This window comes from Schistocerca cancellata, chromosome 6 (assembly GCF_023864275.1).
Source record: "Schistocerca cancellata isolate TAMUIC-IGC-003103 chromosome 6, iqSchCanc2.1, whole genome shotgun sequence".
NCBI classification, from domain to species: Eukaryota; Metazoa; Arthropoda; class Insecta; order Orthoptera; family Acrididae; genus Schistocerca; species Schistocerca cancellata.
Genome location: NC_064631.1, coordinates 725599793 through 725619888, shown reverse-complemented (window position 1 = coordinate 725619888; position 20096 = coordinate 725599793). Strand labels below are relative to the sequence as shown.

Below are 20096 nucleotides of genomic sequence, written 5' to 3'. Positions count from 1 at the left end.
AAGAAAAAAGAAGGAAAAAGTTGGAAAATCCTGAAGGAGTATTTCTGCGATTCTTCGTTGAAGACACAGCAAGACATTACCCAAAATGACGAAGCTAATTACTTCCTATTGATTCTCAGGAGTCCCATAAACTCTCTTCCCCTCAGAGGTAAGAGTTTGTGAAATTTAAACTACAAAAGCATGACTACAATTAATTGGAGGTAGTGAATGGTGTACAAAGTTCTACTGCAAATCAAAAAGTGTGTACTAACGATTCTTACCTTATCGTTGTACACAATTTTTCTTCTGCTGTTATACTTCTGCGAAAATTTGTGTTCTGTTTCGAAATTTTGTCTCGAATGTTCTGCAGCGCATACTGAAATGTATTATGATTCATTCTGTAATATGAATAAAATTTTTCAGGATAGTTTTTAAGTTCTTCATGTAAAGAAAAAACCTCTCCTAAATGTCTGTCGCTATTTATGGGATGAATCCATAACCTCCTAGTTCTTCTGTACTTCAAAAGTCGACGAGTTACTGCAGAGTCAAAACAATACCAATAAAAGAGTGAAGACATTGTTCTACACGACATCACAGACTAGCTAAAGGCGAGCAACTGTTGACTGCAGCTGCGTTTTCTACTGACTTGCTTGTCAGCTGTCGAAGGGCGGGGATTTTTTTAAATTTATTTATTTGGCCTCCGGCAGCTAACAGCCATTTAGCCAAAGAGTGGGATTACCTTGACAGTGCAGCGCAGCCCGCCAAGGAAGAAAAATTAATTAGATTAATATACTCTTATCTTTTAGTTCGAAATACGAAATATACATTATACTAATTGTAGGATGTTGATGACAAATAATTTTTATCTTTTGTGATCAACGTGTGGCCCATTATAAAATCATGGCAGATCATTGTCCAGTAGCCGAGGGAAAAATTCTTATACATTTGGATTTATCTAGACAATGAGACCATTAAAGTAATACGAGGGACCGACACTAGGTCTGCGCTGATCACTAGTAATTAGTATTTTTCTGTCCTGCATTATACACTCCTGGAAATTGAAATAAGAACACCGTGAATTCATTGTCCCAGGAAGGGGAAACTTTATTGACACATTCCTGGGGTCAGATACATCACATGATCACACTGACAGAACCACAGGCACATAGACACAGGCAACAGAGCATGCACAATGTCGGCACTAGTACAGTGTATATCCACCTTTCGCAGCAATGCAGGCTGCTATTCTCCCATGGAGACGATCGTAGAGATGCTGGATGTAGTCCTGTGGAACGGCTTGCCATGCCATTTCCACCTGGCGCCTCAGTTGGACCAGCGTTCGTGCTGGACGTGCAGACCGCGTGAGACGACGCTTCATCCAGTCCCAAACATGCTCAATGGGGGACAGATCCGGAGATCTTGCTGGCCAGGGTAGTTGACTTACACCTTCTAGAGCACGTTGGGTGGCACGGGATACATGCGGACGTGCATTGTCCTGTTGGAACAGCAAGTTCCCTTGCCGGTCTAGGAATGGTAGAACGATGGGTTCGATGACGGTTTGGATGTACCGTGCACTATTCAGTGTCCCCTCGACGATCACCAGTGGTGTACGTCCAGTGTAGGAGATCGCTCCCCACACCATGATGCCGGGTGTTGGCCCTGTGTGCCTCGGTCGTATGCAGTCCTGATTGTGGCGCTCACCTGCACGGCGCCAAACACGCATACGACCATCATTGGCACCAAGGCAGAAGCGACTCTCATCGCTGAAGACGACACGTCTCCATTCGTCCCTCCATTCACGCCTGTCGCGACACCACTGGAGGCGGGCTGCACGATGTTGGGGCGTGAGCGGAAGACGGCCTAACGGTGTGCGGGACCGTAGCTCAGCTTCATGGAGACGGTTGCGAATGGTCCTCGCCGATACCCCAGGAGCAACAGTGTCCCTAATTTGCTGGGAAGTGGCGGTGCGGTCCCCTACGGCACTGCGTAGGATCCTACGGTCTTGGCGTGCATCTGTGCATCGCTGCGGTCCGGTCCCAGGTAGACGGGCACGTGCACCTTCCGCCGACCACTGGCGACAACATCGATGTACTGTGGAGACCTCACGCCCCACGTGTTGAGCAATTCGGCGGTACGTCCACCCGGCCTCCCGCATGCCCACTATACGCCCTCGCTCAAAGTCCGTCAACTGCACATACGGTTCACGTCCACGCTGTCGCGGCATGCTACCAGTGTTAAAGACTGCGATGGAGCTCCGTATGCCACGGCAAACTGGCTGACGCTGACGGCGGCGGTGCACAAATGCTGCGCAGCTAGCGCCATTCGACGGCCAACACCGCGGTTCCTGGTGTGTCCACTGTGCCGTGCGTGTGATCATTGCTTGTACAGCCCTCTCGCAGTGTCCGGAGCAAGTATGGTGGGTCTGACACACCGGTGTCAATGTGTTCTTTTTTCCATTTCCAGGAGTGTATGACTACACAAACCAAGCCGTAACCGCGCGAACTCCGTGGCTTGCAGACGCGGCACTGAATAGCTCGCATTACTTGTGACCAGAGACAGATATCAGTATTATTATCATTTCAAAAACTTTTTGGTACTTTTAGCTACGTTTCATTCCCAACAATGTATGGTCTAAAACGGATCTAACAGTAAGCTACCCGCTACATAACTTTTTCCACTACAGATTTGTAAATTAAGTGCACAACTTTGACAAATAGCATCATTTCACAATGACTGTTAAGAAATGTGGAAAGATAAATGATTCAATACGAAGCTAAGATGTTACACTGCCACGTGTACAAAAATCAGATTTTTTAGCCGCATACTTTCTTCAAAATCGGTTGGGAAGCGTTACGAAGCTAAGAAATCACTTTTTCTTTTTTCACGACGTAAGTAAAGCTTTTAAGGAAAAAAATAAGTTCATAAAACGATGTGGCGAAGTCTTATATACCGCTAAGAATTTTTAAAACATGAAAATCGGAGAATTGGATTTTCCCTCATTTCGCCGTCGCGGCGCGGCGCGCAATGTGAATGCACTACACGTCGGCCTAGGCACGAGCCGAGCCAGTAGGCGCCATCATGGCCCGGCCCGGCCGGCAGTGTGAACGCAGCCTTAACACACGGTGGGCAACGTCACGTCAACGTCAGTGACTCCACACACCGTCAAAAATCCACTTGCATTCACACTGGACGGAACTTCAAGCGACAGCAAAACTACGTTTTGGCGCGTTATTGGAAACTCGCAGAAGTGTTCACGAGAGAGGATGGCGGACATTACATTTAGTCTTGATGAACTTGCTACGATTGCAATTGTTTTAGATGATGAGGAAAGAGAGCGGAAATTGGCAAGGCAATCAAAATGAACGTGGGTGAAGAAAATGATTTTGAAGAGAATGTGTGAAGGCGAATATCACACATTGTATAGAGAGCTGGAAGAAGAGGAGACGTCATTTAATAAATATTTACGAATGTCGAGACAGCAATTTTTTTAATTTGCTGTCTTTGATAAGCACCAGCATCAAGAGAGCAGACACAAACATGCGCCGTGCAATTTCTCCACGAGAAAAACTAATGGTTTGTTTGAGGTGAGTCTGATGCTTCAGGTTTACCAACTCCTTTGAGGGTTCCTGTTCTGTACCTTTACGTATTTTATAGAACAGAATATTTATTGTAATACTGCACACTATCAACAAATTGATCTATAGGCTAAACATTCACAATTTATGGCCCCTTGTTATGTAGATCTAAATCTGCTACAGTTCGTCCTGCATAAACTTTGGCACTGCAGAGGACCAAGTGCACGCTGTATATGAATGTGGAACAGCGAACTTTTTACTGCAGTTGTACTTAAATAAGCTGTATCCATACGAAATGTTGAGTGAGACTCAGTACCAGAAAGTATGTAAATAAATACTATACATAAGTAAACTACTAGCCAAATTGAATATGTGGCGTAGAATACTCATATTTGCTTCCGAATGATATGTATGAAGTATAAACATTGTCGAAATAAACTTTCACGACTCGCGAATAATTGTGAAATTGGAAAGCAGGAAGGCTCACATCTGCTAAGCGTTTTCACCTCCTAATCGTGAGTACATACATACATAAATAGATACAGGTGCGATGTTATACATCTAAATACATTACATACAAAATAAATATAATCTGCAGTAGGCCTACAATATTCATACAGTTATTTACCGGCGACCGATAACCAATCCAATTTTCTTCCATATTTCTTCTTTAAACAAAGTGTCGCTGTATTTTTTGCAGCTCATGTCATACAACTCCACATTCTGGCGGACAAGTTCGATTAACTTCTAGTCGTTCATGTTTATACAAAAACATTTTATAACTAAAAGCTCATTAGATATTTTCGATGTGGAGAACACTGCTAGCAAAATCAAACTCGTGCCATGCGAGCAGCCGCAGGGCAGAACAGACAGAAAAGTAACAGCCAATCGTAAGCAGTTCGCCAACCACGTGACCCCCACCGTCAACGTCAAACAATTCTTTCGAAGTATACCGGCCGGCAAGCAAACTGACGTTGACGTGACGTTGCCCACCGTGTGAACCTCGCCATTTGAAAGCATTGGACGAATGTTTTGACGTCACGTGATCCGCGTTGACGTTGACGTGACGTTGCCCACCGTGTGAATCGAGCCTTACCCTCTACATAATCACGTGTACTACGAGATCTTTGTTGTGGCGCGTTGCTCATTTCTTCATCTATTCAAGTTATGTTGCCGCCATACACAGCACAACGTTTCACCTAGTTCTCAACTTTAAAATTACGGTATGTAATTCGAGTACTACCTGGTCATGGTGCAGTTGGTTCCATTGTATTTGATATAATCAAAGTACAGTGGACACTCAACTACCCGACTCGTGACTATCCGGTATCCGTACTGTCCGACTTACTTAGAAAACAACAAAATAATACTTCTCCATAGGAAAATGATTCATTTATTGAACAGACTGTACTTTTCCCAAGTTCTAGCAAGCAGGCGGCGGCAACAATGCTGCGTGGCCTTTCAAAATGTTTTATACATCTTTATTTGTTTCTAACACATCTGGAGTCATAATTGTAATATTGTATAAATTACGAGAATCACTCTCCAAAAAAAACGATACCTAGAAGCGTTCATAAGCAACAATGAAAACACGCATGATGCAGCTTTCTTCATAACCCTGTGTTGTTTGTTCTTTCAGTTGCATATCCGTCGGCCTAAGTGCGTGAATTGTTAAATTCTTGTTATGTAAGGCCCTTTGTGCGTTAATTAAAGAGTCTGAAATTGGTGATGAACCGTTTTATCTATTGTCCAGCTTTACGTTTCGCCAAGTTAGGCCGGATAATCCGGAGGCTACTGAATGTTCAGTTTCTAAATTTTTTCCCTCAAGTTCACAGGAACAGCGTGGATGGGTGATCTAGGTTAAGAGGCGCTGCATATCGAAAGAAAGCTGAAGAAAAAAGAAGGATAGTAAACTTTTACAGACAATACCGCGACTGGCCTCATATTTTAGTGGTAAAAGTGAAACTGAACCGTGTGGCTTTGAAGATACAGTTGAAGTTGCCATTCAGAACATTAACAGTGAAAAATGTAGCTCTGTAAGTGCAGATGAAATTTAGAGAATACAGAAGTTCTAACTTTCGGAGTTCTGTAAGGATATCAAGAGTGTACATGCTCTAAATCCTATTCCCAGTACTGACCCACTTTATTGGGAAAACAATGACCAGACACTGGTTTATTTAGTTAAAACTTGTATTAATGAAAACAAAAATGCTTAATTTTCTGTGTCCTTACGGCGATACACCAACGGCTCTCAGCGATTATGTACTATGTAGCAGAAAATTGTTTCAGAGGGTTTTGGTGATTGGGGAAATTATCAAACATGAATATTTTACATATTTTCCTAGCCGAGGGTCCTAGTTCTGTGCACTGTCCTAAATTATTCAATGATGCATATCAATTCTCAATATCTGGTTTCAGTGTTTGGTGCACATCTTAGGGCTAGCATTTCATGAAGGCGAAGAGGCATTTGGCTTTGTGAAAAATGGAAATTTCATGATGTTTTTGGAATTAATTATGGAATATTGATTCTGTTTTGGCGGACCATAAAGCTAGTTTTGGTAACCCTGGAAAAGGATTTACTATGTAGTTGTCAGCAACAGATGAAGATTTAGTATGACTTAAGGGAGCATCAGTGACCCAAAAAATTATCTAATGAAGTTATTTTTTTAAAAATATTTCATAATAATTTCTACACAAGATATATCGCTTAATGACCAGTTAAGTATAATAATTAGACACGTAAATGAAGGTGGGTTCTCAGTTGAAAGATGTTTGTGTTTTTTTTTTTTTTTTTTAATCTAGGTCATGATGGAGAAAAGCTTTCTGAATAACATTTGAATACCTTAAAATTACTTTGACTGAAATTTGACTACTGTAGAGGTCAATCATACGATAACGCAACCTACATGTGTTTACAAGCAAGACTCATCAATTGGAACTCATAATTTTCTTCGTTCCATGTTTGGCTTGCCTGCTGAATCTAGTTGACTCTCGAACTGCTCGATGCCATACAGCAGCAGCCCGTTTTTTTATTTTATTGTTATTTGAGACAATTCAAAGTTTATAAACATGTTTTCAGATTCTAAAGGCAGGTGGAACGTTTGGAAACATTTTTTGATTCTCTGAGTGTGACGCAGCATACAGCACGATGCTGTGCACGTGGGGGTGCAAGGAAGAGTTTGAATGCACTTTGGAAAGCTGTGTTTTCTCGAGAACAATTTTAGAGAATGAGAGTCGTATAGTTAGATGTGAAGCTGAAGTTGGTCTTAGAAAGTTAAGTAGCATTAAGGTAGCTTTAATCAGTGTGGGTTTGTATGCTGCAACAGTTTGGCCAAGCTGTGAAAAACTGCGAGCCAAGGATGTTGACATTTCCACTTCTGTTGAAATGCTGACACTCTTACAGTGCATTTTTTTAGCTGAGCTTCAGACATCTTTTTCAATTCATACGAAGACCAGGAATTGGGAATCAGTTCCACCTCCACTAGCTGCTGAGAATAAGGAAAGGAAACTTAAAATTAAACCCTAAAGATTCTTTGATGAATTATCTGACTCAGAAGACAAACACAAATGTCCTGAAGAAGAAACAGGATCAGATTGTGCTGAAACCGGGAAAAGAATGAAAATATCATATACAAATTCTTCAAGATAAGTTACAGAAGAGAGTCAATGTTTACAGAGAATCTAACTTAAGGTTTTCCTCCCTCTCAAATATTGCTTAACTAGAAACTGTTCAAATTTATGATGCTGCAGAGAAACTTAGAGCAGTCTCCAGTTCTGGTTCTGACATAGAGAACAACTTTGATGAAGAATGTATACATTTCAAAAGCTATCTGTTGTGTATGAAGAAAGGAGATGCTGATATGTGGTCATCTCTTCCATTTCCTGTAGAATGTTGGTTTTTTTAAAAAAAAATGGGGAAGTCTATCTAAACGTGTTGGCAGCACTCAAGACTCTAAATGTGTAGACAGCACTCAAGACTACAACTGTACTCCAGCAACAAACAGTTCAGTTGTAAAGGCCCTTTTCTGTTTTAAAAGTATTAAGAACTATCTACAACAACAACTAAAAATAAGAACAACTGATCAGTCTTGTAGCAATACACATAAAATCAGCCATGAGCCAGTCAGTCTGATCTTCAGGAATTGATGAATGAATTTGCAAATACAAAAGTAAGAAGGAAGTCATTTCACTAAATTCACTGTAATTTGGAAAAGGTTAGTTAAATGGTATTGTACTGTGTATTTGGGAGTGATGAAATTTCACATTTGAGTGAAGTAATTTTCGTACAGGGTGTTAAAGTATAATTGTTTCTTTTTTTCCATATAGTATGTTCCAGTTTGATACTTATGTGATAATTTTTCAGTAAAAGGGGCTACTGAACTGTGCTAGCTATTTTATAATTTTTGAATATTTATATATATATATATATCTTCCACATGTGCTTTGTGTTGTATGTTATTTAAAACCTTGTTATTTATAATTGAAGTTAATGATTATGCAGCTTTATTGTTGGTAATCTGTAAATAAACAGCAATGCTGAAGTTCAGGAACAGGGGGCATAAAATAAATTATTCACAGGGCCGTCACACACCCTAAATATGATCCTGAAAATATGTAAATGACATTCTTGAAACAGAATTCATATGGAAGTATAGTAACTCAGATCCTGTAGAACATAAGCAATATAGTGTTTGTCATTTATTTTTATGTTGTACTAACATGAAGCAACGGAAGAACCAGTTAACATGAAAACACTTCTTTTTAACAGATCTATTTTCCTAAAGCTGTGCATGTAATGTAACTTAGGAAAGAAAACTTATTGCATAAGGCATAATCTGTACGGTATCACTTCAGGCATGGGGGTTACCTTTATAGTCTTGGATGTTACTGAATTAAGCACATGTTAAAATTCAGGAATAAGTAGGCCTATGACATTTATTTTTTTATTTTCTCCAAAAAAATTCGTACCCCAAGATATAGGCCTCCAAAGATGACACTGCGAACACTATTTTGCAGATGTGGATTCTGGAATTTTTTTAAAAATGCTGTGTCTCTGTAACAGTTCTAGATATTTTGTTGAATTTTTTGTTATTTGAAAGATAATTGCTTTATGATTACAATGGTATCCTCCGTTTGGACGTGTCAGTCAAAGTTCTTTTACTGTCACCTTTTGAATTTTTTTATAATTTACAGAAAAAATTTTTTTCTCGAAAATGCCAATCTGTTGATTAGTACGGTACCATGTAGTACTATATTCTGTAAAGGAGAGTTTTAACTTTTAAATTGGACAGGTTTTATTTTTTAAAATCATTTTTTTAACTTTCAGGGGTAATGTATGTCTTCACTGAAGTTGTTTCTTATTAATTTCTTTGTTACAATATTTATTTTTATCCCGTGGGAGGTTGGAGTCCTCCTTCAAGCATGGATATGTATATTGTCCTTAGCGTAAGTTATTTCAAGTAGAGTGTAAGTTTAGGGATCGATGACCTCAGAAGTTTGGTCCCTTAGGAATTCACACACATTTGAACATATATTTCTATTGTTTTTGTTGCATTATTTCTTATCTCTTTCTTCTTTGCAGTTATTTCTTTTCACTTTCATTGTTACAGATATTTCTTACACTGTGTTGTAGTTTCTTGTCAGTTTCTTTGTCGTGGTTGTTCATTGCAGGTTTCTGTATTGTTGTTCAGTGCTAATTTTGTTTACTGAAGAGGCTTCTAAGAAATCTGAGATCATCCAGTGAGTTCTGTGTTTTTCCATGAATTTGCCAGTAAACACAGCTGCATTGTGTTTTGTGAAAAGGACTGTTTGAAATATCTTCTGATTGGGGTCACTGGAGAGTGATGTGTGCTGACTATTTGCATATCAATAAAAGAGAGATATATATGACAAACAAAAAAACAGACTTCGTTCAGTTTGGGAATAGGTGTTCTCTTTTGAAGACTCTGTCTCATAGTGAACATGTTTCCATTGATGACTTTTTGTGTTCTAAATTTTTTGACAGAATAACAACGATTGTATCTGAACAAGGTGAAGCCTCCCATGGTGCAGATGATGCAGATTTTGCATCTGTCGAGGAAGAATTAAATACCCTGAATCAGTCAACTACGGAGGTAGCTATTAGTCCTGTTAAGAGACCGTGGTCAGTGAAGTCGAGTCGTAAGCTCTATGCATCAAGAAACTGCAGAGAAATGCCTAAAGCTATGGATGAATACACTACAGCAAAACTGACCACACCCTTCAAAGTAGAAATTCCATCTTCAGAAGAAAATGAACCAAAGCACTCTTGCACCTCCTGCCAGGAATTTTTCGCAAATATCAATTCAGCTGTTGAATATTGTGCATCAGTGAAAAGATACAAGTTTTAACTCTTATTCCAGAGACATTTTTGAAGAAAACTATTTTGAACCACGTCCCATCAGTATCAAAGTACATGTTAGACCAGGACTTCCCAACCTGTGGTCCGGGCCCCCTTAGGGGTCCGCTGGCTCTTTCTAGGGGGTCCGCGGCTACCTTTCACCAAATCGTGTAAAATAATGAGTAAAATTATTGAATAAAAATGTGAAAATCAAATTCATAACCTTTTTTTTTTCGTGTGAAAAACGTGTACTTTTACTTCAGGTCGTATTCCCAAGCAGCCTCTGCAGTTCCTAAGTGAGAACGCATACACAGTTTAGTGCCGGAGAATGAGGCTTCTCTGATCGACCGTTTCGCAACAATACGGCGGTCGTTTGTGCGCCGGCTCACGGCTCTAGGCTCTAAATGCTCTGAAACCTTCTATGCATGAGCGGAGCGAGCTTTGTTGACCAAATCACAGGGCTTGCTGGCACGTATGCGGCCCGAGGCATCATTAAATGTTAAACTTGCTTTGTCTGTCCACTATGTATTTCTTAAGTCGATTTTTGACCAGTTTATTACTTCTAACATGGATCGGTGGCTGAAGTCAGGATCATTGAAGAAGGGTGCAGTTTCTCCTTCGCCCTCACAACAAGGGAAGTTTCCAGTTGAAATAAATGAGGTGGGAGGATGACCAAAGGAAGACTTTACATACATTTGAACATTTTTCTTCGGGTTTCACGAAAAACCACACACACACGACTGTTACGAAATATGCATGCTCCTTACACAACAGTAGCCAAATAGTGGAAGTGAACAGACTATTAGCGGCAGCTTGTCAACAGCGAACAGTTTGGACTTGACTTTGATTGCTCTTGGAGGAAGCCAGCTCCATCGCGTAAAGTTGCAATTACCAAGTAATTTTAATAAGGCTATAGTGTGTTGAACAAAGGGAGTAAATCCACTAGTAAGTGCTGGATAAAGTGGGAATTCAAATTGGATCGTTAATTTCAAGTTGTTTTCATTCATCTCTAAACCAAAGACTATTGATACTTCGGGAGGGGGGGGGGGGGTAATTGGGAACATGGCACTTCCATTAAGAAGCTTTCAGTTCCCATGGGTTTCGCTCTGAAATTTAAAGTTACTGTGCTCCTGACTGACTAGGGGTCCGGCAGCTCAAAAGGTTGGGAAGCCCTGTGTTAGACAAATCAAGAAATGTGAGGTCTGTAAAAGTCATCCTATAGAGGCAGCTCAAGTTCAAATAGTGCAGTCATTTTGCCTGGAAGGTAAACGGGACTGTTCTCGCCAGAGTGCTAACAAAAAAGTCACTATAAAAGTTGAAGGTCAAAAAGTTGTGAAAACGAAGAGGTACATGACTGTCAGTATTAAAGAAACTTTTGCAATTTATAAGAGCAACTATACAACTTCACATATTGGAAGATCATAATTTTATGCACTATGACCTAAGTGGGTATTTCTACACCCACCTAGAGATGTCTGTTTATGTGTGTACTTCACAAATTTTGAACTTTGTGTGGTAACTTTGAAGAACTTAATGGAGCACATGACATATGACAACTTGGTCGGGTGTGTGTAGTCATTGGTAGTCTGTGACGTAAAGTGAGAGACTTGTTTGTTTCAAGAATTTGGTGACTGCCCTGGAAAGGGAGGATTGTCTTTACAGACACTTGGCCTGCAGATAACTCTGCAGAAATTACATACGTGACATGGGAGAAAAGTAAACTAATTAAGAAAACTGTTGCATTTGACAGTTTCATTGATGAACTTGGTAAATGATCAGTGAAAGCAGCAACACACCAGCGCCTGAAGAATTTCCAGCAACAAACCATTGCAGAAGTGAAAGAGTGTGTACAGGCTGAAGAAGTACGTTTAGTGCTTCACTGTGATTTTGCTGAGAACAGGTCTGTAATTCTCCCACAAGAAGTACAAGTGTGTCATTGGAGTAATTACCAGGTTTCAATTTTTATAGGAGTGGCGTATTTTCATAACAATACCACAAATGTTGCAGTTATAAGCGATGACACAGAATGTGACTCACATGTTTTGCTGGCAATGCACAAAATTCTTCGACTGCAAATGGGGGCGAAGAAGTCCAGCATTATTTCTGATGGTGCTCCTAGTCATTTTAAAAATCATTATCAACTGTTTGAAATTGAGTAAGTCGCTTGTGCCAACTGACTGGGTATACAGTGCTACTGGTCACAGGAAGGGGCCTTGTGATGGTGTAGGAGGCCTGCTGAAGCACCATGCTACAAAACATAATCCTTCCAGACTAAATACAGCTGAGATTCGGAATGCTGAGGATTTTACAAGAGTCGTGAAATCTTACATATCCACAGCCCTCATTTTTTTGTCCAAAGAGGAAACTGAAGAATTCTGTGAGCAGAAAAAAGAAGAATGGTCCAAAAAACTACTCCATTGAAAGGAACTCAGAAGACACATTTTTGGACTCAAAGTGATGGGCGAACCCATATTGCATGCACTTTAAAGAGCAAGAAAGAAGAAATTTCATTCGTTCGACCAGCACCTCAGAAACAGTAGGATAATATTCAGATTCACAACCTGAGAAGATGGATGTTTCTGGCACATGTGTAGGACTGTGACTAGAGAACTGCAGAAATTATAGACACCAGTTATAAGTTAAATTAAATTGTAGTGAACTTTGTGCTACCACGTGGAGCAGCTGCTGGATATAGTTTTCCAGCTGAAGGACACAACAATGCCATCAGTGCTCACTTCCCATTCACAATGTTTTGAATATTGTTCCTCACATTGGTTCAACAGGAAGATATCACTCTATATCAAAGGAAGATACTGAACCAGTGGAGCACATTTTTAGTTAATTGACTGGATAATTTCAGTACAAAACAGAGTGCACAGAAGTTGTATAAATTGAAACTTTAAGTCTTCAGACCTTTCGCATGCGTTTTGGAACCATTTAAAATGCTTGAAAAATGAGTGTCTTACTCATCTTTCAAAATTAAAATTATGTTAAATAAGGCTAGGTTTTGATTTTTATGAGCCTGTTATGTGATAAAGTGGTAATAAAACAGGTTTTATGAATGGCAAAAATTTCAATTGCTTATAAAACCTGTTCAAGCTAAAAGTGGAAGCTCGCCTTTTCAGGGAATGTAGACCTATATGGTACTAACCAACGGAAAAAAATCATAATTTTAAGGATTGGCATTTAAAAAAAAAAAAAAAAAAAAATCCGTAAATTATAAAAAAGGTTCAGAATGCTATAGTGAAAGAACTTAGGCAGGTAAGTGTAAGTCCAAAAGGAGGATTTCTTTGTAATCATAAAGCAATTATCTCTCAAATAAAAAAAATACCAACAAAATTATCTAAAACTGTTCCAGAGATACAGCATTTTAAAATTTTTTTCCAAAATTCGCATCTTCAAAATGGTATGCACAGTGTCATCTTTGGAGAGCTGTATCTTGGAGCAGAATTTTTTTGGGAAGAAACAAAAAAAAATTTACTTAGTCCTTCATTTTAACATACACTTAATTCAATAACATCTGAGACTTTGTAGGTAAGATTTTTTTCCTAACCTGCCTAAATTGATATGGACTATGCCATAAAAAGAACTGTGTTAATTTATTTATGGATTGTGTTTCAATTCTTGATAATTTATGAAGATTGTCTAATGTTTTTTTGGCCTTATAGGATGGTTATTGGGGACTTTCAGCAACGACCCCTTGCGAACCTTGTGGCTGTGATCGTATCGGTTCTATTAACACTTCCTGTGATCAAGTTACTGGTCAGTGCCATTGTAAATCTGGAATCGGAGGGAGGATTTGTGATACTTGCCTTCCACATTATTATGGCTTTTCTGTTTCTGGCTGTTCAAGTAAGTTCACCTTTTAAATGATTTATTTATTAGCACTCTATTGGGCATCTGTCAAATTTTTCACTTATAATTAAATCTCTGCTCCCTTTCTTTTATTACCCTGAAATTTCATGTATGCCATACCTGTCATTCTTTCCAGAATCTCTCTATTTTAGAATTTATGACAATGTTATGGTAAAGTTATTACTTTGTAACCATTTCACCTTTCACAAGAATGATAAACTTATTACAGTGAAGTCTTCATTTGAATAAATTACTCCTAGGTAGAATTTATAACTTAATATTTCTTAGCTTATAAACACTAGTGAACTTTTATTGTACTGGAGTGAAATGCAGTACACTGGATCTAGCTAGTAAATGAAGAGGCTTAAGATCCTCTTCTATGCTGATAAAATGCTACAGGATTAGAAAATTATAAATAAAGCCAAATCATTATATATTGTCCTTTTTTTAAATTGTGAATGATGACTGTAATATGGTTAATGAAAAAAAATTGCAGCAGCTTTCCTTTACATAATTGGCTGCATGAGTGCAACAGAAAATTTATAGGTGTAATACAGGAAATTTTCTGATATTTATGATTTTTTTGCATAATACTGTAAGTAAAGTGTTAGCTCTATCTGCAGAATAGATCTTTTTATAAGGTTTTTCCAATAGTCATGTTGGATTCGTTCATTCAGATTGATAACGAGGAATACTCTGCTGTGGTACAATTGTTTTGATTGACTTATCCCCTAATGAAAATTCATACAGATGTGAAATGCCTGAGTCCATAAGCACATAAGGAAAAGGGGTATGGACATTTTCCATGGAGAATTCTTATGAGAAAACATTTTACAAGGTAGATGCCACATTTTTTGAATGCTGACCAAAAACAATCGCAAAAAAAGTATCATCTATGTTCGGACCTTTTAAGAAAGAATCCAACGAGTTGTTTGATCTCAGTTGTTAATGTGGATGAAATGTGGGTCCACCACTTCCCATTATAAATGTAACGGCAGTCGTAGCAATGTGTGAAAGCTGCGGCCCCATACCAAAACAAGTGAATTTTATTTCATCTGCCAGAAATATTACAGTCAGCATTTTCTGAAATGTTAAAGGAATTTTTCTTATTCACAGTATTGCAAATGGTAAAACAGTAACTGGCAAATATTACACATGCATTTGGGACCTACTGCTTGAAAAATACGTTTAAAGAGACCTGGGTTGCAAAAGGATAAAAATCTTCACTTTTCAGAAAAAATTATTTATAAAGTATCAATTCACAAGGGTGTTTGATAACAGATAGACAGAGGCATTTAAAATAGAAATTATTCTAACAATAAGTGTTGTGCCATTAATGGCAACCCGCTTGCATGGGTGGAGTCTTACCATCATAATAGAAAGGAGATGATCCTATTGGTGTCACATGCATGACACCAAGCTCAGAATGAGGGAACATAACATATAGAGTGTTACAAGGATCAGTACGACTTAAATGGGCATCCAAAAACTGTAATGTTTTCTTAATTTACAAGCACACCAATAAAAGGCCAAAATCAACCTTAGCAGGCACAGCCCAGATGACAGCTGACCAGACCTACAAGAGGTTCACATCTAACAGCTTGTAATTTCACACTCAGATTATGGGAATTGTAAACAAGCATTGATAAGTGTTAGCTCCAGAAGTAGACTCATTGGGCATACGCTATATTAAAAACTGTGTGTAAAATTGCTTGGAATCCAGATGAATAACAAGTTAAAATTAAGTGCACCTAGATAAACTAATTAAGAAGCTCAGTTCAACATGGACCTCTCTTTTGGGGTAGTGCACCTAAAGTAAATGAAGCCAGACTGGACTGTAACAATATTATGTAAAGTAGACAACCAGACATCTTACAGAAACTTTTTCAAATACCTTGAAATCTTACACTCACTTCCCAATAAATATACTCATTAATGTTTTTTGTTGTTTATAATAAAGATCAGTTCCAGCTGAGCTGTGATTTAGATGATCACAGTACAGAAGACAAAAGTAATTTTCATGAAGACTTTGTATCCATATCTAGGGTTCAGAGTAGAGTTAGGAATGAAATTTAACAATTTTCCAGCTAATATAAAGTAAAGCACTGGGAATCCCTATTAGTTTAGAAGTAAATTAAAAACAGGTCTCATTGACCACTTATACTACAAATTATCCAAATTTCTAGAATCAGGACTTTGCATCTGTACTCCACAGACCTCCGTGAAATTCAGGGCCGAGGGTAGTTCTGATTGTAGCATTTCTTTGAGTTCAATTCACAAATGGAGCAAGGGAAAGATGATTGTATCAGTGCCTCTGTGTGCGCTGTAATTAATCTAATCTCGTCCTTACGATCTGTAGGGGTGTGATACATAGGCAGTAGTTGTATATTCCTATAGTCATTATTTAAGGATACAGAGTACTTTTCTGGCTCAAGATTATGTAAAAATCAACACCTATTTCTTTCAGGCACTGTTTATAATGTACATGTTTTACAGACTTTTTGTTGATATCAGGTAGTGCAGCACACTTTCTAAACAAATTAGAAATATTTTGAATATTTTTGAACCTGCTTACAATTGTTAAAAAAATTACAAAGAAATTTATGCAATTTTTTGTCCAAAATGCTTCCTCAAATTGAGGTACCATTCTCAGTGTTATGCATTTGAAGGAGACGAAATTTTTACCAAATATGTATGACATGGTGGCTGATGTACTAGACCTATTTAATTCCACCTACTATGTATATTACAGGGATAAAAAATATCACATACATTTTAATTTTTGTAATTTTTTTCCTAATAAAAATGTTATTTTCTCTATAATTTAGTTGATTCTGCAATAAAGCTTAGATCTACTGCATAAGTATGGACTGTTGCAAGTTACATAAAAAAATTAGAGCAATGATTTATAAACTTTAGGAAATATTTGTACCTGAATTCTGCAAAATACAACCTGCGGGAAATTGCGAATGAAGATATGAGTCCAATTAAACTGTTCCTCAGAACATTCCTGAAGCATAGTTTTCATCCTGTAGCATTTTTTCGTCTTGGCATTCCTTTTAGCACTTCTTGCTTCTTTGGTAACTTGAAGAGCAAATCTTTCAGCTTCATGCGTCCGTTGTCTGTCACAAATAAGCAATTATTTTCCATATTAGAGCCACATTTTATGCCTAAATTTCTCCGGACTTCCAACCTTCCTAATACTCCCATCATTGAAACATATCACCACTTCGAGTACACCAACTTTTAATGTATTTAGTCCTACAAAAACATTCTTGGGTAATCTCTCCCATATGCAATGGTTGAAACTTTCATTTGTATTCTGAGTGCGCCCATGAAGACATTTACTAAGCAAAACAGGGTCACTCAGGTCTTAAAAAATTGGTTTTATTTTGTTTGTAACTGGCTCAGGAAGAGAACGCTTATGATGGTATCTTTGACCACTTTCTTTTGCTTTTTGGTAAGCACACCATGAATCACAGCAGCTGTAGTCCCATACTCCACCAGAAGATGGAGCTACATTCACCCCAAGAATCTGCTTCTTTAGGACGAAGTCCGTGAACAGGGTGGTCATCTGTGGACAACTTATGAAAGTAGATGGCCCATACAGGCTGCAACATCATTCAGAGGTGCAGTTCATCTAATGGCCAGTCCATAATAACTCTCTTAAGGTCTATTTCAGTTTCTGTCAATCTGCCTCGGCCAGACACAGATTTTCCGTCAGATAGCAACTTTCCTTTCATTTCTCTTTGTAGCCTCCTGAATCTAGCTCCCATCCTCTTTTGCACATGTCCACAACACTCCACTATAAACACTGAACTCATTAATTTTATTGAAAGCTTTAGAGTCCCATCGCATAGGTACTTCGTACATCTAACGTTATAAAAGGGCACCGACCTCTGAAATATTTGTAGAGCTCCATCACACTCCATACCTCTACTGTAACCATCATAATTCTTAGAACACTGATGTTCAATATGTCCTTCAGTGTTACCATGGCACGTGTAGCAGTACTTAGATAAGCACTCAACACCAACAACTTTTCCATTCTCCAGAGAAGTAGCACTTACAACACCATTCAACGAACGATGTCCTCGATGTTGCTGTATCCTGTCAAGTGCAACAGTAATGTCCCTGGTTCCATTAATATTTACAGTTTCTTCTACTGCACATTTCATAGATGCTTTAGACACAGCTGTCAAGGCACCTAAAAGTATTTTTATGTACTTGCTGAACCTACTGGGAGGAGGAGGAAGGTCCATCAAACCACAAAATATTTGAGCAGCCTTTTTTCCTTTTCCTATTGCATGCATTGCATACACTAACTTCAAATTCACATCATATGAATTATGTACAATGTTCGAACTCATTTTTGAGGTAGATTTATTGCAGGATCTACACGTAACAACTAATTTTGATGCTAAACCCTTCCTGCTTCTTTGTTGTTCAGTTATTTCCATTGTGCCACTTCCTTTATCAGAGAAGATAAGACGCCCACATCAACAACGGCAAATCCACTACAAACAGCATCATTGTTAACCCAGTTGCTTTCAGTGTCTGTCTTCCTAGCTGCTCAATACAGAGCTTAGCTTCAAGTAACTCGGAGCAGAAGTTAGTTTTTCGTAGCCTCTGCACTGAATTATCACACATTTTGACTTCACACTGTAGACACTGCACATCGGAGAACTCACATCTCTGAACTAGCAACTGCGTATTGAATGCTCTCACGTGACAAACAATAAAATATGGTTGCAGCACTGGTTACTTAACTCCATACTAGACTCTTGTTCGTGTTTCAGGGAGAGAAATATAATTGCTCACAGGAAACAGTGACGTAACAGACGTTATTAAGTCATGGAAAAGTGCAGATATGAAGTAGTTTCTAAATCTGCTATCTATGTGTCGTGTTGACTAAACAGTTGGGGAGGAATAGGAACTGTGCATTGATGAGGTTCAGCAGCAGGAGGGGAAGCAGAGGCTCTGGTAAGCACACACCAGAGTATTGCTTCAGTGCTCAGGATAGGAGGAACGTCATATCCCCACTATATTCTCTGCCCTTTGCCAGGCTGGAATGTGGTATTTGGGCCACAGAAATGGATTTTCCTACAGGTTGTGCCAAACTTGTAAGAAATAAACACACACACACACACACACACACACACACACACATGAGAAAGGGCAATTTTAAATTTGGCATCCTTATGCACATTAAAAATTTCTCAGACATGAATATTTTGTGAGGATTCATTGCTTCATTGCTCACAGGACGAATCACCACTATCAGAGATGCATGACCTTAACCATCATTTGTCTAGCACTCAGGCTATCAACACAATGTGTAGAAGTTTTTATAGTTATTTGTGTGTGCATGTTTAAACACGCAAAATACTGATTTTGTGTAAGAGATTACCTTGCATATTACAGGATGTGAATCTTGCAGCAATGTTGGGCATATTTGTGATCCAGATACTGGTCGATGTGTTTGCCCACCTTTCACTGAAGGAAACTTGTGTGAGCGCTGTCAGCCAAATGCTTGGGGTTTCGTATTGGGAAGAGGCTGTAAGGTATACATTTTCTTGAGATATAATGAAGTTACCTGTATTTTAGGTGATGGATTATTTTGTGTATTTATCCTTTGTGTTAAATGAGAGTAGATTTATCCTGCAAACTGATGGCAATGATAAATCTAACAGATCCAAAGGATTTGCAAAGACAAACATTACTATTTACTTTGTGAAAATATATTTAGAAGTAAAGTGTTTTAAAAGACTATACTTACAAAGATTTAGCCATATTTATTGCCTTTATCTCTGTGATATACCAGAAAGATAAACATAACATTTGATTTCTTAACAGGCATGCAACTGTGATGTTGCTGGCTCTTTACAGCAGAGATGTGACAGTACAAGTGGCCGTTGCATGTGTCGTAGAGGTTTTCACGGTGACAGATGTTCGTCGTGTGCTGTTGGCTACTATGGTTACCCAGTGTGTAGACTGTGTGACTGTCATCTGCCTGGAACACAACAGGATAAATGTGACACAAAGACTGGGCAGTGTCTGTGCGATGAATCAGGACAGTGTCCCTGTAAAGTAAGTTAACTTCATGTTTATCAATAGTTTTATTTCAGTGTGTAAATTTGTAGTAAGAGAAATTATATTATTGTCCTTAAATATTGTGATGATTGTTTTCTGGCAGATGTTAAACAGTAAAAAATGTTACACAATGTTCCTTGGTAACCAAGAATAACAACTTAGGAAAAGTTGCCTTATTAATTTTATGCTTTGTAACTCTGAGAACGATGATTGAGCTGCATTACCTTACTATTGAT

General features: G+C 38.5%; 1 protein-coding gene across 1 annotated transcript in view; it reads left to right on the top strand.

Annotated features, from left to right (window-relative positions):
* The window catches only part of LOC126088492 (laminin subunit alpha-1), a 717591-nt gene that overhangs the window by 455028 nt on the left and 242467 nt on the right, over positions 1–20096 (top strand). Inside the window, exons 13-15 of the mRNA XM_049906633.1 lie at positions 13581–13764; positions 19192–19331; positions 19624–19857. Coding sequence (XP_049762590.1) covers positions 13581–13764; positions 19192–19331; positions 19624–19857 — 558 coding nt within the window. The remainder of the gene's footprint in view (positions 1–13580; positions 13765–19191; positions 19332–19623; positions 19858–20096) is intronic.